This window comes from Dermochelys coriacea, chromosome 4, assembly GCF_009764565.3.
Source record: "Dermochelys coriacea isolate rDerCor1 chromosome 4, rDerCor1.pri.v4, whole genome shotgun sequence".
NCBI classification, from domain to species: Eukaryota; Metazoa; Chordata; order Testudines; family Dermochelyidae; genus Dermochelys; species Dermochelys coriacea.
In genome coordinates this window covers 126,268,819-126,295,896 of record NC_050071.1, presented here as the reverse complement: position 1 = coordinate 126,295,896, position 27,078 = coordinate 126,268,819, and the positions used below count along the sequence as shown (strand labels likewise).

General features: G+C 42.8%; 1 protein-coding gene across 1 annotated transcript in view; it reads right to left on the bottom strand.

Annotated features, from left to right (window-relative positions):
• The window catches only part of ZFYVE28 (zinc finger FYVE-type containing 28), a 318,804-nt gene that overhangs the window by 107,013 nt on the left and 184,713 nt on the right, over window positions 1-27,078 (bottom strand). Inside the window, 1 exon segment of the mRNA XM_043512584.1 lies at window positions 16,897-17,037. Coding sequence (XP_043368519.1) covers window positions 16,897-17,037 — 141 coding nt within the window.

Here is a 27,078-nt window from a genome sequence, read left to right as displayed (position 1 = left end):
TAGCCAGTCTTGTGGGCTTTTTCCAATAGGAGGAGAAATTGATGATAGAGCCAGGTATTTCTTTAATGAAATCCTGTTTATTTACATAGAACATATACAAAGTTGAGTTACCTAGAACACCATTGGAATCAAACAGAAGGCATTTTCTTTGCTCCTAGTTCCAGGCTTTTTTTCCAGTCAGCACTGTCCCTCCCCTCTTTTCACTTTCTATCAGGATCAGATTTCCAATCCTTTTCTAGCTCCTGGCTTTGTGGCTGTTTCTCTCTGCCTGTTCTATGGCTGCTGCTTCTTCTCTCAGACATACATATTTCCAACAAACAATTTCCAACAAAACCCCATTGCCCACATAGTTCAGTTTATGACTAGACTTGCATGTAGCCTTTATTTTGGGTAGTGGCTCCTATGGTTTCAGCTACCTTACCCCAAAATGTAGTTTAACTACTACTTACATTTATCCTGAATGAAGGATGGTTGCCACACCCACCGATTTAAATGAGATTTCATAACAACACTGACTGCTGCAGCCGATCTGTGTTTAGTTGAAATGTAGAGGATTACTGTTCCTAAACTGGTGTGTAGTACCGTGGGCTTGTTATTATAGGTGCTACAGATGATGGAAATGACTGCTTTTTGAAAACAGAAGTAATAATCTCTAACAGTGTGTATATTTAAATCTCTTTGAGATTTGTATAATACATTTAATCAATTGCCCGAGTTGGGTGTGCCAAGTCAAAGATGTCACTTAAAAGTGGGGCTTGGCAAATGTCATTTTCAAATAAAATGTTTATTGATCTTAGAGCATCAATTCTATTGAACTGGTTGCTTGAACAAGGTAAGCTGGATCTTGGTGTAGTTGGAGGAACATGTACTACCATCTAGACTCTAATTCCTGCTTCATTATGTTAGATTTAATCATAGTTCCAACATTCATGTGCATTGCGTTTGAGACATACAATATAGATAATCATCCTATTCTCATCTTTCTCTAAGAGATAGAGAAATTAAGACCTAGTCATGGAATATTAATTTCACTTTTCCCCTACCTCCTATAGTAATTTTAGGTTTTACTGAATTACCAAAAAAAAAAATCAAAGGGAAATTGTAGCTCTCTCCTAGGATGCAACTCTTGCATTAATGTCTTTTGGGAGAATACTTTTTTTTTCTTTAAGAGACATTCTGTAGCAATGCTGTATGGGATTATCCTTTCTTTATGGACAAGTACATTTTTGGACCTCAGCTGGTTGACGGTGTCCTTTGTACTATAGCAAAGATTTATATTCACTCACTTAGACGGAGAAAGACATTAACCAACATTAATGTCTCCTGGTAAAATAGGAGTATCTTTACTGAAATGGGTCCCTTCATTCTCTCCCTAGGGTTATATATGGATTTCATAGAAAAACTGGGTTTTCATTAGAAACCGCCTGTCCCAAGCCTTATTTTGTTACAAAGGGATAGCTCTATCACTTAATATATATAAATGGAACTCTTGAAACCTATTATTATCTGACAGATACATTAAGAAGACAAATATGTTTTGTTTCCTGGAAACAGGGCATGCCTATCTGCGTCTTTTTATTATAAACATCAGGTATAGTGCATTTGTCTTGCATAAACAAAGTTCACCAGTATTAGAATAAGTACCCTTGTTTCATCACTATTCATTCTACAAATAGTGTCATGGCCATGGCCGGGATAAGCACAGTGCTTAATTTGTGTCAGGGCTGAGCCATGGCACCTCTAGGCTTTGCAGTTCATAGCCTCGGTACCTCTGGGCTTGCTGCATCAGTTTTGAATGTAAAAAAATGTGAGCCCCGGCACCTAATTGCTTGAACACTGGCACCTCTTTCATTACAAATTAAGCACTGGATAAGCGACACTGTCTTTGAATTACACCATTGATGTGTCTTATAAAATGCACATAATGGGCCTTGTTCTTGGCCCCCTTAAGATCTCTGTGCTGTCAGAGTGGGGCAAAGTGATCTTAAGCTGCTCTAAAAGAGCACTGAAGATTCTCCGGGGTAAAGGAATTCTGGAACAGGGGTGAGCTAGAAAAGCCAGCTTCACACCATGCGCTCCCTTCAGCCTTAGTGTAGAGACTGTGTTGGGGAGCTGGGGCATAGTGCGCTTCACTTGATTCCAGCAAGTGAAAGGGTCTATACTGGCGGGTATAAGAGCAGTCTTGTATCTAAAAAATTTTGTGCTGGAGTCCCACCCAGGACCAGAGGGATTGCAACGGTGACTTAGAGAAAACTGTTACTCACCTTCTTGTAACTGTTGCTCTTCAAGATGTGTTGTTCATGTCCATTTCAATCAGGTGTGCGCGTGCCGCATGCACGACAGATGGAAAAATTTTCCCTTAGCAGTATCCATAGGGTCAGCCTGGAGTCAAGCCTTCATGGTGCCCAATATAGGGCCCTGCCAATCCGACCCCCACTCAGTTCCTTCTTGCTGCTACTCCAACAGAGGGTGAAGAGGGAGGGTTTTGGAATGGACATGAACACCACATCTCGAAGAACAATAGTTACGAGAAGGTGAGTAACCGTTTTTTTCTTCTTCGAGTTGTGCTCATGTCTTTCCAATCAGGTGACTCCAAAGCCCAAGTTCAGGAGGTGGGGTCGGAGTTGTCCACTGATTGGAGCACTGCTCTACCAAAGGCTGCATCATCTCTTCTCTGCTGGGTAATTGCATAGTGCATGGTGAAAGTGTGTATGGAAGATCACATCACTGCTCTGCAAATTTCCTGGGTCTGAATCTGTGCCAGGGACGCCGTTGAGGAGGCCTGTGCCCTGGTGGAGTGCGCAGCAATCAGAGGGGCAACCACCCCTGCCAAGTTATAACACTCACATATGCAGTACGTGATCCATGACTAAATCCGCTGAGAAGAGACAGGAAGACCTTTCATTCAGTCCACCACTGACACGAATAGTTGGATGGATTTTCGGAACAGCTTTGTTCTCGCAATACAAAAGCCTAGCTCTCTGCAGACATCCAATGAGTGAAGCCTTTGCTCCCTGCCACTCGAGTATGTCTTAGGATAGAACACAGGGAGGAAGATGGCCTGGTTGATGTGAAATTGGGAGACAACCTTCAGGAGGAAAGCCGGGTGAGGCCAGAGTTGAAACTTGTCCTTACGGAACACAGTATAGGGGGCTTCTGATGTTAGAGCCTTGAGCTCAGACACCCTCCTGGCTGAAGTTATCACAACCAGAAACGCCACCTTGTACGAGAGATAGAGCGGGGAGCACGTCTCCAGTGGTTCAAATAGCACATCAATTTGGAAAGGACCAAGGTCCCAAGGTGGGATTGGCTGCCTGACATATGGATATAGCTTGTTGAGACCTTTGAGAAAGCGATTGACCATAGGGTTGGCGAAGACCAACCGTCCCTCTGCACCTGGATGGAACACTCAAATGGCAGCCAGGTGAACCCTTACTGATTACATGGATTGGCCCTGCTGTTTGAGATGGAGAAGGTAGTCCAATATAAGCAGTATAGCAGCGAGCATCACGGAAGAATGACACTGCGCCATCCAGATTGAAAATCTCTTCCACTTGGCCAGGCAGGTAGCCCTAGTGGAGGGTTTTCTACTGCCAAGGATGACATGTCTAACCTGGTCTGAGCAGGTAAGCTCCATCAGGTTCAGCCATGGAGCTTCCATGTCATTAGGTGCAACAACTTGAGGTTTGGGTCCTGGAGGCAAACGTGATCCTGAGTTATTAAGTCCGGGACGAGCAGCAAGGTGACCAGGGCTTCCACGGACAACTTGAGGAGGGATGTGTACCAGTGTTGGCGGGGCCAGGCTGGAGCTATCAATATCACTGAAGCTTCTTCCCTCTGTACCATGAGGAGCACCTTGTGAATGAGAGAGATGGGTGGGAACGTGTATAGGAGATGATTTCCCCACAGTAATAGGAATGTATCCACTATAGAGCCTGGACTATGGCTCCAGAAGGAGCAGAACTTAGGGGTTGGCACCACCATGTTGTGCGACGGACACTTGAGGAAATTACCGTACTTAGAGATGGACATGGAGTGGAGGTGGGGGCGGAGGGTGTCATTCAGTCATTTGATTTTTTTTGAAAAATTACCATGGACCTCAAATTTTTTAGCACGGATACTTGTGTAGAGGCCATGTTGGGGATCTAGGGCACAGTGCACTTCACTTGATTCCAGCAGGTGAAAGGGTCTATTTTGGTGAGTATAAGAAGTCACTTGCTGACCCCTGGCAGACCTGCTGACACTTCCTGTTGAGTCGCATGGCAAAGAGGTCTACCGGGGGAAAGCCCTACCATTGGAAAATGGAGTTCATGACATCCAGATGTAGGGACCATTCATGGCCTTGGAATGACCTGCAGAGGTAGTCTGCCAACTCTTTCTGCACCCCAGGAGGTATGAAGCCTGCAGTTGTATCAGCATGAGGTCTTCCTGGTACAGGGGAGAGGAGTGTGCACTCCCCTGTTTGTTGATATAGAACATCGCTGTGGTGTTCTCTGTCATAACTGAAACACATCTGCCTATTAGGTGGGCTTGGAATGTCTGGCATGCCAGGCACACTGCTCTAAGCTCTCTGACATTGATGTGGAGAGCCAGCTCTGCCTGTGATCAGGGGCCTTGCATCCTGAGGTCTCCCAGGTGTGCTCCCCAGCCCAAGTCTGATGCATCCATTACCAATGAGAGAGTTGGCTGGGGGCTGGTGAAGGGAACCTCACTCAGCACACCCCATCTCTGGCTCACGCCACCACAGAAGGGAATCGAGGACATGGGGAGGCAGAGTCACCACCCTGCCCAAACTGTCCCGAACCGGCTGATACGCAGAGGCTAGCCAGGATTCGAGCGGCTGAAGTCTGGTACACATGGCCACATGTCCCAGGAGCCTTAGGCAATTTCGTGCTGTGGTGATGAGAAACTGCCTGAGATGCCGAATGATGTTGCCCATGGCCCAGAACCTTGACTCTGGCAAATATGCCCTGGCCTGGGTCAAGTCAAGAACCACCCATATAAATACTATCTGCTGAACAAGGGACAGAGTGGACTTTCCTCACATTCAGGAGGAGTCGCAGTGTGTTGAACATTGCCATGATGAATTCGACTTGCACCTCTACTAGAGCCCTGGAGCGGCCCTTGATCAGCCAGTCGTCTAGGTATGGGAACACCTGTACCTGGCACCTGCTCAGGAACATGGTCACGACTGCCAAGCATTTGGTGAATACTCAGGGCGCCGCTGATAGACCAAACGGGAGGACTGTGCACTGGTAGTGGCTGTTGCTCACCACAAACCTGAGGTATTTTCTGTGGGATGGAGTTATTGCTATGTGAAAGTATGTGTCCTTCAAGTTGAGGGTGGCATACCAGTCCCCTGGATCCAAGGAAGAGATGATGGAGGCCAACAAGACCATGTGGAATTTGAGTTTCTTTATGAACTTGTTGTGTTCGCACAGGTCTAGAATAGATCTTAGCCCACCTTTGGCTTTTGGTATTAGGAAATACAGAGAATAAAAGCCCCTGCAAACCTGAGGTACCTCTTCCACTGCTCCTAATGAGAGGTGCAATTGCACCTCCTAGATAAGGAGTTGCTCGTGAGAGGGGTCCCTGAAGAGCGATGAAGAAGCAGGGTCCAGGGGTGGGAGGGAACAGAATTGGAGCGAACATCCCAATGGTCTGATGTAATAGGGGTCCACATGGGGTAGAAAGGGGATAGACGTGACAAAAAGGTAAGGCAGGGAGGATCCAGTCTCCGAGCTGGTGTGTTGCCCCCGAGTGCACCTTCAAAAGGCCTGCCTCTGGCCTGAGGAAGGTTTCGACTAGCCAGACCCCTGGCTGGAGGAAGGATGAGGTCTCTTTCTCAAGTTCCTGTTCCTCCGACGTGACCCTTCCTGTCTGCCCTGAGGCTGATAATTCCTTGGGGGTGGGGGAGGCCTGCAGTGCCTCCTTTGTGTTGCAGGTGTATGAAGGTCCAAGGACTTCAGGGTAGCCCAAGAGTCCTTGAGGCTATGCAAACGTGAGTCAGTCTTCTCTGAAAACAGCAATTGACCCTCAAAGGGGAGATCCTGAATCATCTGCTGCACCTCAAATGGTAGGTCCGAGACCTGCAACCAGGAACTCCTTCTCATGGCCACCCCAGTAGTCATCGTACATCCGCTGCAGCCAAGGCTACCTGCAGGGACACATGGGAGATCAATTTGCTTTCCTTTACTAGTGTGGAAAAGTCCACAAGAGAGTAGGAGGCAGAAGTTCAATGAAATTTTGCATAGCCCCACAGGTGTTATAATTATATCTGCTAACCACTGCCTGATGGTTAGCAATACAGAGCTGCAACCCTCTGTATACCCAGTCAAATGTACTTTTCTCCCCAAAAGGTCCAATTTCTTGGTGTCATGGTTCTTGGATGAGGACCGCTGGTAGCCCTATCACTCACGCTGGTTAGCCACATCCACTACCATGGAGTCTGGCTGGGGGTAGGTGTACAAATGTTCATACCTCCCATAAGGGAACAAAGTACCTCCGTTCATTTCTCTTCGTGGTAGATAGGTGGCTGCGAGGATGGGATCTGCCACAGTGTCTTGGTGGCATCACTGATCATTTTGATCAGTGACAGCGTGATACTGGATGGCCCAGGAGGGGAGGGAATATCAACCATTGGGTCGGCTTCCTCCACCAGCTCCTCCGTTTTGATATTTGGTTCTGGGCCACCTGTCTCAGCAGCTGCTGAAGGACCCTAGCATCCTCTAAGGCTGGAGCGGTTGAGGTACCCGCCACCACCTCATCCGGCGATGAAGAGGATGAGAAGGTGAACAGTACTGGGGTCTAATCACTGCCCTTGGCCCCCTGGGGTCCTGCGGGGCAAGGAGCAATGGGATTGGTGTTGGGGTTCGTGCCGGTGCTGGTATCAGGGCCACAGCTGATGCTGGGATCGACATCACATTTGACGTTGCGATCAGTCCCGAGGACAGTGCGACAGCCAGCACTGTTGTCAGAGTGCCTGAGACTGAGGCCATCAATGCTGATCTGGAACCCTGGCTTTGATGATAGGCCCAGGATGTCCAGAAGGGGCAGTGGGGCCCCTGCCACTGGCCATGCCAGGGCGCCGAGTAGGGATGACCACCACGGCAGGAGCGGGATTTTCTGCTCCTGCTATAGCAAGAGGACTCCGCTTCCAAGGTCTCGGATTGTGATGACCAGGGAGGAGTGGAGCCTCTTGATGCCAAGGATGGGTGCCAACTTGGGTACCGGAGTGGCTCCCCCGCAGAAACTCCCGGTGTCAGTGGTTGATGTAATGAGGATGGCAACACAGCGGAAATCACCACTTGCTTGCCCACAGAATGTACCAGGCTTGGGATTGGTGCCAGCGACCTGTCCATCCTAGGAGATGAGGGCAGCATCAATAGGTCTGCTGCCGCCTCCAATGCATCCACCGTGGAGGGGAGTTGTATGTCCTTGTAGTGGTGGCCTGGTGAGTGGCGCGGGTCCGGACTCGACTGCATCCCTCCTGGGGCAGGAGTCGACGGGATCCCAGCCAACTGATCTCCCGATGGGGGTTTGCTCATTATGTTGTCCTTAGAATTAGTTAGGGAGCACCCTCTGTTGGCCGTCTTCTTCTTCTGGCGGGGCAAGGAGTGCCTTACTGATGCCTGCCCGTGGGTGGAGCTTTGGTGGTGCCGAGGGTTTCTGAGTCCTTCCTCAGCACTGGTGTGCTGCACACCGAGTATGTGGCACTTGAGGCCAGGTCAGGCGTGGCATGCTTGGATTGGGGCCAAAGAGCCGCCTCCATAAGCAGGATTCACATGCGCTGCTCTCTGTCCTTAAGGGTCCTGGGGTGAAAACCCTTAAAGATCTTACAGCGGTCTCCAAGATGCCCCTCACCCAGACACTTAAGGCACAACGAGTATGGGTCACTCCTTGGCACAAACCTGCCACAGTCTGAGCACGGTTTAAAGCCCGTGCTTTAAGGCATATCCCGGTGCCGGGGAAAAACATCAGAGGGAAGACCCCCAAAAGGAAACCTATAAGAAAAACTACACTAACTATAACTACAAGGATAGATTTCAGAGTAGCAGCCGTGTTAGTCTGTATTCGCAAAAAGAAAAGGAGTACTTGTGGCACCGTAGAGACTAACAAATTTATTAGAGCATAAGCTTTCGTGAGCTACAACTCACTTCATCGGATGCATTTGGTGGAAAAAACAGAGGAGAGATTTATATACACACACACAGAGAACATGAAACAATGGGTTTATCATACACACTGTAAGGAGAGTGATCACTTAAGATAAGCCATCACCAACAGCAGGGGGGGGAAAGGAGGAAAACCTTTCATGGTGACAAGCAGGTAGGCTAATTCCAGCAGTTAACAAGAATATCAGAGGAACAGTGGGGGGTGGGGTGGGAGGGAGAAATACCATGGGGAAATAGTTTTACTTTGTGTAATGACTCATCCATTCCCAGTCTCTATTCAAGCCTAAGTTAATTGTATCCAGTTTGCAAATTAATTCCAATTCAGCAGTCTCTCGTTGGAGTCTGTTTTTGAAGCTTTTTTGTTGAAGTATAGCCACTCTTAGGTCTGTGATCGAGTGACCAGAGAGATTGAAGTGTTCTCCAACTGGTTTTTGAATGTTATAATTCTTGACGTCTGATTTGTGTCCATTCATTCTTTTACGTAGAGACTGTCCAGTTTGGCCAATGTACATGGCAGAGGGGCATTGCTGGCACATGATGGCATATATCACATTGGTAGATGCGCAGGTGAACGAGCCTCTGATAGTGTGGCTGATGTGATTAGGCCCTATGATGGTATCCCCTGAATAGATATGTGGACAGAGTTGGCAACGTCCACATATCTATTCAGGGGATACCATCATAGGGCCTAATCACATCAGCCACACTATCAGAGGCTCGTTCACCTGCGCATCTACCAATGTGATATATGCCATCATGTGCCAGCAATGCCCCTCTGCCATGTACATTGGCCAAACTGGACAGTCTCTACGTAAAAGAATGAATGGACACAAATCAGACGTCAAGAATTATAACATTCAAAAACCAGTTGGAGAACACTTCAATCTCTCTGGTCACTCGATCACAGACCTAAGAGTGGCTATACTTCAACAAAAAAGCTTCAAAAACAGACTCCAACGAGAGACTGCTGAATTGGAATTAATTTGCAAACTGGATACAATTAACTTAGGCTTGAATAGAGACTGGGAATGGATGAGTCATTACACAAAGTAAAACTATTTCCCCATGGTATTTCTCCCCCCACCCCACCCCCCACTGTTCCTCTGATATTCTTGTTAACTGCTGGAATTAGCCTACCTGCTTGTCACCATGGAAGGTTTTCCTCCTTTCCCCCCCCCTGCTGTGGGTGATGGCTTATCTTAAGTGATCACTCTCCTTACAGTGTGTATGATAAACCCATTGTTTCATGTTCTCTGTGTGTGTGTATATAAATCTCTCCTCTGTTTTTTCCACCAAATGCATCCGATGAAGTGAGCTGTAGCTCACGAAAGCTTATGCTCTAATAAATTTGTTAGTCTCTACGGTGCCACAAGTCCTCCTTTTCTTTTGCCGAATACAGACTAACACGGCTGCTACTCTGAAACCTATTGTTGGTAGATAATAAATAAGATATCCCTTACTAAAATCACATCACATCATTTCATAGTGTCCAGTGTCATGCTGGACTTTATATGGGTCCCCAATATGCCATACAAGGACTGACTACAATTGTGTAATAAAGGACAGCGAAGTTACACCTTGATGAGAACAGATCCCTTTCTAATTTACTTTTATGCAGGGGTTGGAAAACATTTTGGCCCGAGGGCCACATCTGGGTATGGAAATTGTATGGCAGGCCATGAATGCTCACGAAATTGGGGTTGGGGTGCAGCAGGGAGTGAGGGCTCTGGCTGGGGGTACGGGCTCCAGGATGGGGCCAGAAATGAGGAGTTCAGGGTGGAGGAGGGGGCTCTGGGCTGGGACGGAGGGGTTCAGAGGGCGGGAGGGGGATAAGGGCTGAAGCAGGGGGTGGAGGCACCGGGGGATGGCTCGGGTGCAGACTCAGGACGGTATTTACCTCAAGTGCCTTCCAGAAGCAGCGGCATGTCCCTCATCCTGCTCCTATGTGGAGTCACAGCCAGACGGCTCTGCTGCGTGCTGACCCGTCTGCAGGCGCTGCCCCTGCAGCTCCCATTGGCAGGGATTCCCAGCCAATGGGAGCTGCAGGGGTGGCGCTTGGGGCACGGGCAGCGTGCGGAGTGGAGCCCGCTGGCTGCCCCTACATTTAGGAGCCAGAGGGGGGACATGCTGCTGCTTTCGGGAGCTGCATGGAATGGCCCCCAACCCTGTTCCCCAGCTGGAGCGCCGGACTGGGGCAAGCCCCAGATCTCGCTCCCCAGTGGGAACTCGAGGACCGGATTAAAACGGCTAGCGGGCCAGATGCAGCCCATGGGCCATAGTTTGCCCACCCCTGCTTTAGTGGGTCAAATTACCACATTGCTGAGAACCTTGTGACCTGCAGTGCTGGGAATAATTTTCATTAAACCATGCTTGGAACTGACTCATACATTGTTCTGAGAACTCGCTATATCATGCAGAGAAATTATTCTCATCATATTAAAACAAGAAGCAAGTGCTATCATTTAGAAACCTCTTTTAATATAAAGCATTTCTACATAGTATTAGAAGACTAAAAAGGCATCTCCATTAACAAGAAAAAAGTTGCTTTTAAACTTGGCCTGGTCAAGTATCATCACTGAACTTCTTTGCTAACACATCAATTTCAATAAAGTGGGCTCAGGAATTATAATTTTTAAATCATCTTATTAACTCAAGTACAGAACTTAAACTAATTGGGGCTAAAGCCAGTTCATGCAGGGGGAGATCATTAATGCAGATGATTAGTCAAAAATGTGTGTACAATAGGCAAGGTCACAGTGCTGTAAAATATGAAACTTCAGCCCAAAATAGGTTCCATCATGTCCGGAAGTTTCTGAGTGGGATAAAAATTTATAAAATTTGACATCTACTCAAGAAATACCTGATGGAGTAATTTATATTGCAGGAAAAATGTCTAAAGTGGGCTAAATGTTATATGTATTAAGATTTTGTACTCAAAATTTGCAAGTTTCAGTTAAATGTATCTTGTTGAGCTAACAGAATATACTTAACAGACATTGCCACCATTGATCTCGATTGAAAAATTAATGTATCATCACTAGACTGGAAATCAGATGACTTGAGTTCAAAGACTGGTTCTGCTACTGGCCTGCTGGTGACTTTGGACAAGTCACTTCACCTCTCTGTGCCTCAGTTTCCCGATCTGTAAAACGGGGATAATGATATCAACCTCCTTTGTAAAGTGTTCTGAGCTCTACTGATGAAAAGTGCTACATAAGAGCTACTACTGCTACCATCATCTTGGCCTGTGTACCTCATAATTTAAGGAAGTGTATATGTGATTGAAAGTCGTCATATATTGACATAAAACAGTTTAATGCTTATTGTGAAGTATAAAATAAAGTAGCACAAAGATGAGTTCTGGCTTTCTTAGATATAGATTTTAAACAGCAAATGCAAGGTATAATATTAACAGGTATGTGTGCTATAACAACGTAATACCACTGATATGCAAATACCAAAGCAAAAACAAGAATGTCATTTTTACAGTAAGTCACTATAATTGAAGCAAATTGTTATACTGCATTAATAAGTAAAGGAAAATTGAAGCTTTAAAAACTGTCACCTTACTCTTTATCTCAGCACCATGGTATCTAATCAACTTGCCGTGTTTGGTATCCAAGATATAGCAGCTTTAGAAGTTTTAAAAACTTAATTTTACTTTAAAGACATCATTTGATCATTAATCAAATACCTTTTGAATAAAATAGAGCTTTAAAAAAATTAATATCTTGTTTGTAAGTTTAGTCATTTTTTAAAAAAAACTATGTTGACAGCCCTGGAGACTGAAATTTTCTATTGATCCACATGAAAAGCTAACATCATGAGCTGTGTCGTTGTAACTCCTTCGTTCCATCAGTATGCCTCAAAAGACTAGAAATCCTCCTTTTGGGTGGGGAAGTTGGAAGATATTAGTTATATAAAATACATGTCTAATATGTCTAATCAAAAATGTTAGTTCCTCAGGACAGGACCTGAATTGTTTGTCTATAAAGCATTATGCACACTAAAGTTGTTGTAGCTGTATAAACTACTATCACCACACGTCCATTAACTAGGATCTCTTTTTAAAACCTTAGATCCAAACCTGAGAAGTCTAGACAAAGATCTTAATTAATTTTAAATTTCTGAAGGATCCTCTAAAATAAAATACAGTCTTTTCCTCAAAAGAATAAAGGTTAGTAAAATCTGTTAGTCTTTTATGAATCAGCCGTCAGTCCCAAATTATATTTTCTTTTCTATTAAGAAAAGATGGTATGAAGTTTAAGAATGACACTTGCTAATTAAGCAGGCACTGCCAGTCTAATTTGTTAAAGACAAACAACCCAAGAAGTAGGAGAGATCAGTCTAATTAATTAATTCCTAAGCTAGCTAAAAAGACAAAGGATACCAGTACTAGAAACCTCTTCCAGTATAAGAAAAAAAGCAAATTAAGCTCATGCTGAAATCATGTCTCAGTCAACTTTCCTAAATGAGATTGTGGGGATAACCTGGTAGTGGGCTAAGGAAAGCAGAAATGATGGAAACTCGGGTACTAGACATTAACAGAAAAGTGCATCATACAAAGCCTGGGAATCTGGTAAACCATGCTATGCTGTTTCCAAGGTCCTGTTGAAAACTAACTCCTGAGGAAATTAAAATAGTATGTTTTTAAAATTTTCAGTATCATTAATAAAAATCACACACTTCCTTGCTATAAATGCTAAGTTTACACTGAGATATTTTCATACATATATATTTGTAGTAAAATATTTTTGATAGAAAGGAGAACCAAGGTCCAATTTTTGTTTCACAGTCACCTTCATGTCTTCTCAGTTGCTGGAAAGTCCTCCCATCCTTATTCCCAAATACCTGCTCAAAACAAAAAACCTCTTTCCACAATTCCTCAAGCAACAGTTCTCTAATTTCTTATAAAAATAAAAAAAAAGCATAACTCTTTCTCTTGCAATGTTGTCTTTTTAAACAGAAAGCTCTTCAAGAAGAGACCTGTTTTTGTAAAACACCTAGAACACTCTGGGAGCTATAAAAATATGTTTAAAATAGTTCTAATTAATAAATATAATTAGTTCATATGCCATTGAACTAAGGTGTGATCTTTCCTGTAACACATCATTAAAGTGGCAATTTCTGCAAAGATTCTGGCATCTTGCATCAAACCATAGATAGAAAGCGTAAGCATTTTCAAGTCTTTCTGCTCTTATGATCGACTGCTCTGGTAGCAGCAATTTTGTTTGACAACTGAACCTAAGCATAAAAGTCACCAGGAAAGTATTAGTGTCACAGCATGGGATGTCATTAGAGGACACAGTCAAGGGAACTGACCAGGGTTCTACCCCAGTATGACATTTCCTATATCATAGAATCATAGAATCATAGAATATCAGGGTTGGAAGGGACCCCAGAAGGTCATCTAGTCCAACCCCCTGCTCAAAGCAGGACCAAGTCCCAGTTAAATCATCCCAGCCAGGGCTTTGTCAAGCCTGACCTTAAAAACCTCTAAGGAAGGAGATTCTACCACCTCCCTAGGTAACGCATTCCAGTGTTTCACCACCCTCTTAGTGAAAAAGTTTTTCCTAATATCCAATCTAAACCTCCCCCATTGCAACTTGAGACCATTACTCCTCGTTCTGTCATCTGCTACCATTGAGAACAGTCTAGAGCCATCCTCTTTGAAACCCCCTTTCAGGTAGTTGAAAGCAGCTATCAAATCCCCCCTCATTCTTCTCTTCTGCAGACTAAACAATCCCAGCTCCCTCAGCCTCTCCTCATAAGTCATGTGCTCTAGACCCCTAATCATTTTCGTTGCCCTTCGTTGTACTCTTTCCAATTTATCCACATCCTTCCTGTAGTGTGGGGCCCAAAACTGGACACAGTACTCCAGATGAGGCCTCACCAGTGTCGAATAGAGGGGAACGATCACGTCCCTCGATCTGCTCGCTATGCCCCTACTTATACATCCCAAAATGCCATTGGCCTTCTTGGCAACAAGGGTACACTGCTGACTCATATCCAGCTTCTCGTCCACTGTCACCCCTAGGTCCTTTTCCGCAGAACTGCTGCCGAGCCATTCGGTCCCTAGTCTGTAGCGGTGCATTGGATTCTTCCATCCTAAGTGCAGGACCCTGCACTTATCCTTATTGAACCTCATTAGATTTCTTTTGGCCCAATCCTCCAATTTGTCTAGGTCCTTCTGTATCCTATCCCTCCCCTCCAGCGTATCTACCACTCCTCCCAGTTTAGTATCATCCGCAAATTTGCTGAGAGTGCAATCCACACCATCCTCCAGATCATTTATGAAGATATTGAACAAAACGGGCCCCAGGACCGACCCCTGGGGCACTCCACTTGACACCGGCTGCCAACTAGACATGGAGCCATTGATCACTACCCGTTGAGCCCGACAATCTAGCCAGCTTTCTACCCACCTTATAGTGCATTCATCCAGCCCATACTTCCTTAACTTGCTGACAAGAATGCTGTGGGAGACCGTGTCAAAAGCTTTGCTAAAGTCAAGAAAATATGACTAGGTGACTGCCACTTCTGTTAAATGTAACAACTGTAACGATAAGTTTAGACAAAATGTAGCATCCTTGACTACATGCATCTAATTAGTAAGGATGGCAACTTTTGTGTGTGAGATCGGGTCCTAAGAATTGCTCTTTTCAGTTACTGCTCTACTGTGATAATGCACTGATTTGGTAACTACTTCCACTCTTCAGGAATTGGGCCTGCCTTAAAGTTAGTTGTCCTGCTTTTTCAATGTTATGTACATTTAAAGGTTTCTTTTAAATATAAGAGTAGTGAAGACTACAGCCACTCTGCAATATTGCCTTATACTAGACTTGCTGTTTGCCTGCAGCCATACTCCACAATCCACCACTGTTGACTGGTGATAGCAAAGTAGCAAACGTTGAGAAACTGCAAAAGCAAACTGAGGTAATGAATATAAAACTTTGGTGAAATCCCTCCATAGGTAATTATGGTAATTTAATAGGTAATTATAGTAATTTGAACATGAGCTACTTCTATGGAAACAGGTTTCAGAGTAGCAACCGTGTTAGTCTGTATTCGCAAAAAGAAAAGCAGTACTTGTGGCACCTTAGAGACTAACAAATTTATTAGAGCATAAGCTTTCGTGAGCTACAGCTCACTTCATTGGATGCATCCGATGAAGTGAGCTGTAGCTCACGAAAGCTTATGCTCTAATAAATTTGTTAGTCTCTAAGGTGCCACAAGTACTGCTTTTCTTTCTATGGAAACAGTCTCTCAAAAACTTTTGCAAGCCTTCTTTTAAGAGATGTCAGAAAGGAGAGCACATAGTACATTACTCTTTCCCTGTGTTCCTAGATTCAGCTCATTTAATATGGGTGCTTGGTATGCTAATGGTATATTGCTCTTCAATGTAATTTTCACCTGATTAATGGATGGTATTTTTCAACAAGTTAGCAACTCTTTTTTTTGCAAGTCTTAGTGGTCTTATTGATCTAAGGAACAGTAAGCAATTCCAGAAAAAAAGCTAGTCAATACATTCTCTTTAGCATTCCTCTTCTTTTTAATTTGGCAGAGGTGTAAATGAAGTTTTATTCCTACCCATTCTATTTGTTCTCACATTCCACCTAAGACTTTTGTTTACCTCACCTGAACTTGCCAAAAAGTGTATGCTTAGAAAGGGAGAACTCTGGGACTGGGTTGGTCTGGGACTGATGATTTGGTTTCCTTTTAATTTTTTTCTTTCTTATCTGAGACCAGAAGTGGAGAGAGTAATGGCAGGAAGTGACCCAGTCAGGGTGTAACAGAGGATCCACAACCCCCCAGGGTTCAATGCTGCTAACTCTTCTAGGGCCCTGGGTCAGAGCTCATTGGAGTGGGCAGGCCTGGGCTCCCCTACCACTATCCTCCCCCAGCTCAGTGGATGCTAACAACTAGGCCACCCACCCCACCAGGACCCTACTATAATGATCTAATTGATCTATGCTGTTTCTCAGCCTTTTGCCACAGGATCTCACTTACAAAAAAGACCACAGTTTCAGTAAGTAATATCCTGATTCACTTTTTAAATAAAAACAGATGTTATATACAAAGCAGATATGTTAGTAAACCCCTAGAAAGACTCTGGTTCTTAATATAACTTGCAGCTGAAATGCCTTGTTTTGTGCAGTAGAAGTAAGGAAACCTTAGTTATCCCTTCTTATCTTCAAGGCTCTTTGCACTAAACAGATCATATTCTCTCCAAAACTTAAGATCTAATTGAAAAGTCAGTTGTTTTTCCCCATCTACATAAGTGACTGATGGGAAGTTACTCTTATCATGTAATTTGAAGTTTAGGTAATTTTAAACAGTGAATACCATTAAAAACGTCAACATTTACAAAATAAGTTTACTGTATGGTAGTGTCTGAAATCCTGCAGCATCTCAGATTCCAGATTTTGGTAACCACTGGTAAACTCTGATCATGGTATACAATATTTCATATGGGAAAAAATATCTAAACTTTATTGTATACATATTTATAAATCTTTAATTCAAGAGCAGTTGTTTGTAGCTTTTGTTTATGCACAATTCTTTGAGAGCAAATGTGAAACACCTTTAGTTTAAGCAGGAATTCCATTGATCAAAGCCATGTTTCTTAAGGATCTACTTATAATTCCGAAAATTAGGCAATAAATCTGTGTAAACAAAACAAACAAGATAAAACATAGCCAAAACATGCCATTCTGGTTACCTGACAAGAGCGGAATTGGTTGACTAGCAATGTGCATCTTTGTGGGTCTTTTCTTCCATCCAAACAGTCCAATTCAGCTGCTACTTGATTTAGTTCTTCATCTGCGTAGTAGAACTGAGCAAGGAGCTGCGGGTCAGTCCTCTGCAATGAAGAGATACACACAATATTACACTTATCTATCCCTTATTTGTCTTTACAGGAAAGACCTTTTGGTTAATTATTTACATTTGAATGGAAACTAGAATATAAACTGTTTTAGACCAGAACCTGACCAAAAGCTGTCAGAGTCTGACAGAGAGGAAGGGTTCTGTAGTTTTTAAATTTTGACCCCCTAGCACAAATAATTTTTAAAAAAATAAAGTCACTATTATTGCAGGACAAAGAGACTTATTACAACAAGCACTATCTCCAGAGTAGTATGGGCATACTCAGTGATACTAGTACATAGTTATTTTGGCATAGTAAACAGCTGAATCACAAGTTTTATTTGTTAACCAAATGGAAATATGACACATTTCAGCTGTAGTCAAAACAAGCAAAAATTATTTTCCAAGACAAAAAGGACAGAAGTTAGTGAAGAAATCCTAATCTTCTAATAAAGAATTATACAACTGACTCTTCTGACTTTCCCCTCTTCAATGTTTCTATGAGTCTACAGCCCACATTTCCTATGCTATAACTGCACTGAGGTCACACATGCACATACACCTATGAGCATTTTATTATTATCCTTTTAAAAAGACCTTATTAATTTACCAATTTTAATATTAGCAAAATACACATTCTGTAAAAAAACCAAAGCCCTGAAGCCCTCACAGCACAACATATAAAATGTTTACAGTTATATAACCCACAAGAAAGAATTTAATAACATATTTCAGAGTAGCAGCCGTGTTAGTCTGTATTCGCAAAAAGAAAAGGAGTACTTGTGGCACCTTAGAGACTAACAAATTTATTAGAGCATAAGCTTTCGTGAGCTACAGCTCACTTCATCGAATGCATCCGATGAAGTGAGCTGTAGCTCACGAAAGCTTATGCTCTAATAAATTTGTTAGTCTCTAAGGTGCCACAAGTACTCCTTTTCTTTTTAATAACATAAATACCCTTTAGCAAAGATCAACATACATCCACTATATTTCATAAGACAAACAAGTAACACTACTGGAACTGTTTATTGCACCCATTGATGGCCTACCAAGTTAAGATGTAGTAACTTTAGCTCTGTAAACTATGCTAAAATCACTTTAGTCAATATTATTTGTCTTAATGCTTCTCAATCACTAATTTAGAGGGGCAATAACAAAAAGCTAACCTGGTAACTAGCACACTGACTCTTGTCCTTAAACAACTCATTGTGCATAAGCTTAATGAGTTTCAAGCTGTCTCTTATATCATTATGAGCTGAAAAGCCTTTAAAGTAAGATCTCAAACAATGTGAAGCTTGAAACAAGTCAATGCAGCCTTTTGTAAGGGAGTTGAACAAGAACATATTGTACTTTAAATGTTTGGAGAAAATATTTTTCCCTTTGTCAGCAGAAAGTCACACACTTACTGTGAAATAAACAGAAAAATACCTGAATGCATCCGATGAAGTGAGCTGTAGCTTACAAAAGCTTATGCTCAAATAAATTTGTTAGTCTCTAGGGTGCCACAAGTCCTCCTTTTATTTTTGCGAATACAGACTAACACAGCTGCTACTCTGAAACCAGAAAAATACCTATAAACTTTACCAATTTAGAGCATCTCTGGATTTATTCTCCTCCTTTCAGTCCCTTTGTTGAAGATCTGAAGTACAGTAACCAAGTATTAGCTGTCAAACATGCACAGACTTTTACAGTAGTTTTCCCCTATGCTTGTCTTAGGGAGGAGAATGAATCTTAGGGAAATAATTAAGAGATATAGAATTTAAAGTTAAAGCACCATGAGTATGGTCAGAGGGGAAAATATGTCTAACTGAGCTGCTGCCTGCTACAATTTGTTTTGCTAAAAATCTCTATATTTGCTCAATAAGTTTCCAAACTGCAGCCCAGATCTCAACAACAGAACTCCAGTGCCTTGGGGCTCATATTCCACCACCACCCACAGACCTGTAACCCACACCAGGCTCCTCAAACCATCAGACTTTTGCCTCTAAAACTCTGGATGCTCCACGATTGCCAGCTAGCTGCCTGATCTAAAAAACTTTCTTCCACTTCTCTCCAGCTACCAAACCACTCCTACTGCCAACCTCCACAATAAGTTCCTCTCTGTTGTTTTCTCCTTTATGTTCTCACTCTACTGCCCTTTCCATTTCTTCATCTTCCATCTACCTCCCTGTTCCTCTCTTCCATCCCCACAATCTCTTTGTTACTGTTCCCTTCTCTCTCGTTCAGAAAAGGACAAGCAGAACCTCCAAAGCAAATTCATCCTTATTTTTGTTACACTTTCCTCTTGTCCTCTACCCACTACTTCTCTCTGCCGTATCACATCTACTCAGACTGTTAGCTCCTCAGGCCAGGGACCTGTCTTTCTGGTATATTTTGAAAGGTATCTGGTACAATGCTGGGTGCATTCTGGAAGAATTATTGCTTACCCTCTTGCTGGAAGTTTTAGGAAAAAATGCCAGGTACTGAATGTCAGATTCTGTTGTCCCAAAATTCAATGGATGGGCAGCTCCCCCCAAACCGAGGGTAGAAAAGCAGCTGAAATGCCACACCGTTCCCAGCACAAAGCCTGATTGCTTTTGCTTTCTGAGCGAGTGGTGAATTTGACCCTTAGTTTCTAAGGTCATCACAGTGTTCCTTTTTCAGTCGTATAAGGACTGGTAGTTAAGTCCCAGAGGCAAAGTTTTAGTGAGAGATGGCTGAGTCCTATAGCTTACTGCTTTCTAAATTATTTCACCCTGTTGAATATTAGTTTTTAACAGATTTTGATATTTCTTTGAAAATAATTAGATGCAGGAATCAAAGTGTTAAATCCTTTTACAGCAAGGAAGGCATGATTTTTAAATGAATTTAGCTAAACTACCCTGCAGAAGCAAATATAGAAGTTAAATAATTATCGTCTTCAGCAAAAATATGAAGCTGAGTTTTGAGCTTTCACATGACTGATATTTCAAATTGGAGGATAAGAAGCTTTAATTGAGTTCTCTGCTGTGTTGTGTTCTGTTGCCAATTAGTGGTATAATCTTTGATTAATTATGTCAATCATATGTGGTCTATAGCAAGATGAAGCTGCATGAAACAATCTCCCAGCAGGGGTCATGTGAAGTGAATAACCACAACTTTCTGAATTCAATTTACACTTGATTAGCAGCAGTAAAGAGAAAGGTAGTATCAAAGTCTCAGTGCCAATTTTCTTTTTCAAACTATGCAAAATATGGTTCAAATGATTCAGTCTGAAATTACTTATTAGTTTTTCCTGGATTGGTGTGAAATAGTATTGCAAATGTTTAAATCAACCCTTTTGATGCCAAATGAGGAATCTGGTTTAGAAGCACTTGCATGCCAAAGAGGTAATATATAATGTGAGACTCTTGTTAAATGATTTTTGGTAAAATGTTGATTTTGGACAGTATTAAAATGGAATTTGTTCTTTTGGACTACATTTTCAGTCAAAGCAGATTTAGAACAACTTGATACATACCAAGAAAATTAACAAGACTTAAATGAGTGACATGAGTGACACATTTCTTAAGCCCCAAACTAAGATGTTATTTCTTTTGATTTAAAAAAAAAGATGTTTAGAATTCATAACCTTATGACACTTAAATTATCATCCTTGTTACTTGTATAGCATAGCATTAACAATGTGGATGGCCCTGTAGAGAGGAGTGTGAAGAGTATCAGGTTGAGAGAGGCATAGCCTTTTAATCTTAAATACGTATTATTTATTTATAAAACTGAAATTCTGAAGCTGAGAAGAAAATTATACTTACATACCTCAGAAAGAAGAAAAGTGATAAGTCAATTCCCCATACTATCTGAAAGAAGTTACTAAAAGTCTGATCCTGTCAGCTCATAAACATAGAGAAATCCCTGCACAAGGAGCACTGTTCAAGTCAAAAGTGCACTCCCTTAACGTGAAGCTTAGGTATTCATCCTTCTCAAATACTGAACAGTTTGCAAACATCTGCACATGTGGTCAGTGTGGGGGTCCAAGCATGTTCTTATGTGTAGGGTGTGTGCTGGATATTTGGTTGCCAGAGAGGAAAAAGGACAAAAGGTATGAAAAGCAATCTTATTTCAAACTTTTAACAAAATATTATGCAGGCCAAAGGAGGCCAAAAGCCAAAAATTAAAAATCTGACCATGTCTTTTTAATGAACCATTCCTAAGGAAGCAAAATGTGTAATTTTGAAATGTTTGGGATATTCAAATAAATGAGGCAAGATCAAATTTCTTTCAAATACAACAGTTACATTACCATGATATATCAACGTGCTATCCAAAATCAAACCAGACTATCCTTAAAAAAAAAAATCTGTGTTGAGTGGATAAGGGCAAGTATTCTACAACTGGAATAATCCAGAGGACTTTTTAAAATTGTTGGCCAAATTTTCATCTTTCTTTCTAAAATTCTCCATCATGTCTAGTCCCTGCCCAATGTGTTTGATTTGTTTGTTTTCTGAAAGTTTGAACACTTGCACAAAAAAAAGGAATTTTTTTATTCTACATATAGAATAATCTTGTAAGGTTCATATGGATGACTCATTCAACCAGATCTTGGAAAGGGCAGAGGCAAAAGGCATTCACATCAGGAAGTGCCAGTTTTAAGGTTGCATGTAACCTTTGCTCTGCTCCCTTATGCAGGTGCGGTGACCCTCTGGGATTCAGCCCAGACCAGGAAGGGTTGTGTTGTGCAGCCTTGGTTCAGAGCCTTGGTTCACTGACAGCAACAGAATGCTCAGCACAATAGCCTCACCCTGGCTTCCACATGCCTGGTTACACCTTGCAGGATGACACCAAAACCCTCCCAATCCTAACTTCTCCCCAAAAATGTCTCTCTGCAATGCTCTGCCCTTCTTACTGTAGCACCCACAAAACCTTATCAAGTTTTTGGCTCCTTTACAGAGAGAGTAAGTACATAGCAGATTATTAACTTAACTGGGACTGACAAACTCTCCACTTCAATCAAAGCACTGCAGAGAAAGACTTTTTGGAGTAAGAACTCAAGACTGGAACTGTTGTTGAGGTCCCCAGCAAAAAGTAATTGGGCAGTGGAAGCCAGGGTGTGACCAGCATGTTTGTATGGTGCCTGTTGGTGTCAGGGCTCTGAGCAACAACAGCATAACATCCTAGACGCCCATAGTTAAAAAGCAGGTGGTGACTGAACCCCTTACTGGCCTATATGAACCCCAAAGCTTCCCATTGGCACAGTTGAACAGGATTGACACACAGCTTGCTATTTGACTGAGGTTTACAATTCAAGCACTGGTAAAATAGTTTTAAGTAATTCCCACCCAAGTGTAAAGGGAACAATCATAGAACAATCTGGGAACAATCACAGAAAGGTTACAGTTTTATTATTTTCTGTTTATTTATTTCAGGTGTGGAAACAGAACAGAGGACATTTAAAATGAGAGACAGTGAAACAAACAGCTAAGTTAGAGCTGGCTAGTTTAGAAAAGGAGCAAAAAGCCTAAAATGAGAGGCTGAGCAAGGACGATGAGAACACCAGAAATGGGAAGCCAAACAACAAGAGCATGTGAATACCAAAAATGGGACGTGAACCGAATGGGCAAGAAGCAGCACACAAGTGGGCCCTGGAAGCAGAAGCAGCTGCCCACCAATAAGCCATGGAGCTGAAAAAAATGAAAACCTTAGCAGGGAGGGGGAGGTGAGGGAGCTATATAATCTGAGAATGGGGAAAAGGGATGGATAGGTTCCACAGCCCACAGGTACTTTCTCTCCCCAAGGAACACCAAGCTCGGATAAGCTGTCCTGTGTACAGAGAAACAGACTAATTCCTTACCACTTCTGAAAGGCTCTGCGAAGTACATAAAGTTCCAGAGGACAAGAAAGTTCCAACTTTGATTACTAAGCTCTTGGGTAAAGCATTACATGTATTTAATTAAATGCCAATTGAACAGGCTTTGAAATCATAGAACAAACAGCTGCAGAGGCACAGGAGCTAGCAAACAGAGCTCTAAACAGGGGAGTTTGAGTGGGAGTTCTGTTGGAGGAGAAGGTAGTTGTACTTGGTTTTGTATTTTTAGTATTTGTGTGTGTGTAGGGGCTTTGTGCTGGGAGAGCAGCTGAGCCCTGATTAGGGGGTGGGGCTTCTGACTAGGGGTCCTATAAAGGTAGCCAGCCAGCCAGTCAGGCAGCGGCACAGACAGCTGCAGTGGCACAGGCGCTAGTAAACAGAGCTCTAAACAGGGGAGTTTGAGTGGGAGTTTGTATTGTGGTGCTTGTTTGGGGTTTGCTTTTGCTGGGGGGGGGTGGTCTTTTTGGTAGGGCTTGTGTTTCCCAGATTAACAGGATTTAGGTGGGAAGGCGATGACAGATACAGAGGCAGCTGTGGGAGTGACTCCTGTAGTGGAAGACACATTGAGGATGACTGGATGTGGAAGCTGTGGTATGTACATGATCCTGGAGGGGGGAACCGGTAAGAGTTTTTTCTGCATGAAATGCCGTCTGATAGAGCTGATGGAGGAAAAGATCTGAGGTTTGGAGATGCAGGTGGAAAGTCTGGTTGAGTTTAGGAAGGGGTTTGAGCAGATGATGGAGCAAAGATATGAGGTATCTGAAGGGAAAAGCTCAGACTCATGGATGGAAGTAGGGCTGGGGAATTTTGAGGGGAGACTGGGTGAGGAAAGTGGTCAGTGGAAACGCCTGACCCAAAGAACCAGGCAGAGGAAAAGATGGGCTAGTGAAGGAGAAATAGAGCTTAGGAATAGGTTTCCAGAGTTGGAAAATGAAGAAGGGGCTCAGCAGGTACTTGTTGAAGGTGGAAGGGTAAGGAAGAAGAGAAGAGAGGCTAGTCCTATAGGAAAAGCGGAAGAGTCAAGGGAGACTACACCAAATATGAGCCCCAGGAGGATACAGGATGGGTTGAAGAGGATTATAAGGGAAAATAGGAATGGAAAGAACTTGCAGCCAGAGGGAACAGGAGAGAGACTGGAGAATAGCACCGTCACCAGGAAAAGGCAGGTCTATGTGATCGGGGACTCTTTATTGAGAAGAATAGACAGGCCTGTAACTAGAGCTGATCCAGAGAATAGAAGGGTGTGCTGTCTTCCGGGTGCTAAGATACGGGATGTAGACCTGAGGTTGAAAAGGATCCTAAAGGGAGCGGGAAAGAAGCCCCTAATTATCCTTCATGTGGGAACAAATGATACAGCTAGATTCTCACTGGAAAGTATTAAGGGAGACTATGCTAGGCTGGGGAAGACTCTTAAGGAAATTGAGGCTCAGGTGATCTTTAGCGGGATCCTTCCTGTTCCTAGAGAAGGGCAACAAAAGTGTGACAAGATTATGACTGTCAACAGATGGCTTCGGCAGTGGTGCTATAAGGAGGGCTTTGGGATGTATGGCCACTGGGAGGCATTCATGGACAGAGGACAGTTCTCTCGGGATGGACTTCATCTGAGTAGGGAAGGAAATAGACTTCTAGGATCGAGGCTGGCACAACTGATAAAGAGAGCTTTAAACTAGGAATTAAGGGGAGATGGTTGGGAGATGTCCAGGAAATCTCCATGCCAGATTTTAGCATTGAGAGGGAAGAAGACGAAGTAATAAAGGATACAGCCGTGGGTAGGAGAATGCATATAAGGAGCGAGGGCGGTGCAGATACTAGTCTAATAGGCACAGCCAGTATAACCTAATAGGGTACAAAATGTGAGCGAGGCCAAACAGCAAAAATTAAGATGTTTATACACCAATGCGAGGAGCCTAGGTAACAAAATGGAGGAACTAGAGCTATTGGTGCAGGAAGTGAAACCAGATATTATAGGGATAACAGAAACATGGTGGAATAGTAGTTATGACTGGACTACAGGTATTGAAGGGTAAGTGCTGTTTAGGAAAGACAGAAACAAAGGGAAAGGTGGTGGAGTAGCATTGTATATCAATGATGAGGTAGAATGTAAAGAAATAAGAAGCGATGCAATGGATAAGACAGAGTCCGTCTGGGCAAAAATTACATTGGGGAAGAAAACTAGTAAAGCCTCTCCTACGATAGTGCTTGGGGTGTGCTATAGACCTCCGGGATCTAATTTGGATATGGATAGAGCCCTTTTTAATGTCTTTAATAAAGTAAATACTCATGGAAACTGCGTGATCATGGGAGACTTTAACTTCCCAGATATAGACTGGAGGACCAGTGCTAGTAATAATAATAGGGCTCAGATTTTCCTAGATGTGATAGCTGATGGATTCCTTCATCAAGTAGTTGCTGAACCGACTAGAGGGGATGCCATTTTAGATTTAATTTTGGTGAGTAGCGAGGACCTCATAGAAGAAATGGTTGTAGGGGACAATCTTGGCTCAAGTGATCATGAGCTAATTCAGTTCAAACTAAATGGAAGGATTAACAAAAATAAATCTGCAACTAGGGTTTTTGATTTCAAAAGGGCTGACTTTCAAAAATTAAGGCAACTAGTTAGGGAAGTAGATTGGACTGAAGAACTTATGGATCTAAAGGTAGAGGAGGCCTGGGATTACTTTAAATCAAAGCTGCAGAAGCTATCGGAAGCCTGTATCCCAAGAAAGGGGAAAAAATTCATAGGAAGGTAGACCAAGCTGGATGAGCGAGCATCTTAGAGAGGTGATTAAGAAGAAGCAGAAAGCATACAGGGAGTGGAAGATGGGAGGGATCAGCAAGGAAAGCAACCTAATTGAGGTCAGAACATGTAGGGATAAAGTGAGACAGGCTAAAAGTCGAGTAGAGTTGGACCTTGCAAAGGGTATTAAAACCAAATAGGAAAAGGTTCTATAGCCATATAAATAAGAAGAAAACTAAGAAAGAAGAAGTGGGGCCGCTTAACACTGAGGATGGAGTGGAGGTTAAAGATAATCTAGGCATGGCCCAATATCTAAACAAATACTTTGCCTCAGGATTTAATAAGGCTAAAGAGGATCTTAGGGATAATGGTAGCGTGACAAATGGGAATGAGGATATGGAGGTAGATATTACCATATCGGAGGTAGAAGCGAAACTGAAACAGCTTAATGGGACTAAATCGGGGGGCCCAGATAATCTTCATCCAAGAATATTAAAGGAATTGGCACCTGAAATTGCAAGCCCATTAGCAAGAATTTTTAATGAATCTGTAAACTCAGGAGTAGTACCGAATGATTGGAGAATTGCTAATATAGTTCCTATTTTTAAGAAACGGAAAAAAAAGTGATCCGGGTAATTACAGGCCAGTTAGTTTGACATCTATAGTATGCAAGGTCCTGGAAAAAATTTTGAAGGAGAAATTAGTTAAGGACATTGAAGTCAATGGTAAATAGGACAAAATACAACATGGTTTTACAAAAGGTAGATCGTGCCAAACCAACCTAATCTCCTTTTTTGAAAAGGTAACAGATTTTTTAGATAAAGGAAATGCAGTGGATCTAATTTACCTAGATTTCAGTAAGGCATTTGATACCGTGCCACATGGGGAATTATTAGTTAAATTGGAGAAGATGGGGATCAATACGAACATCAAAAGGTGGATAAGGAATTGGTTAAAGGGGAGTCTGCAATGGGTCCTACTGAAAGGCGAACTGTCAGGTTGGAGGGAGGTTACCAGTGGAGTTCCTCAGGGATCGGTTTTGGGACCAAATCTTTTTATTACTGACCTTGGCACAAAAAGTGGGAGTGTGCTAATAAAATTTGCAGATGATACAAAGCTGGGAGGTATTGCCAATTCGGAGAAGGATCGGGACATTATACAGGAGGATCTGGATGACCTTGTAAACTGGAGTAATAGTAATAGGAAGAAATTTAATAGTGAGAAGTGTAAGGTTATGCATTTAGGGATTAATAACAAGAATTTTAGTTATAAGTTGGGGACGCATCAATTAGAAGTAATGGAAGAGGAGAAGGACCTTGGAATATTGGTTGATCATAGGATGACTATGAGCTGCCAATGTGATATGGCTGTGAAAAAAGCTAATGCGGTTTTGGGATGCATCAGGAGAGGCATTTCCAGTAGGGATAAGGAGGTTTTAGTACCATTATACAAGGCACTGGTGAGACCTCACCTAGAAT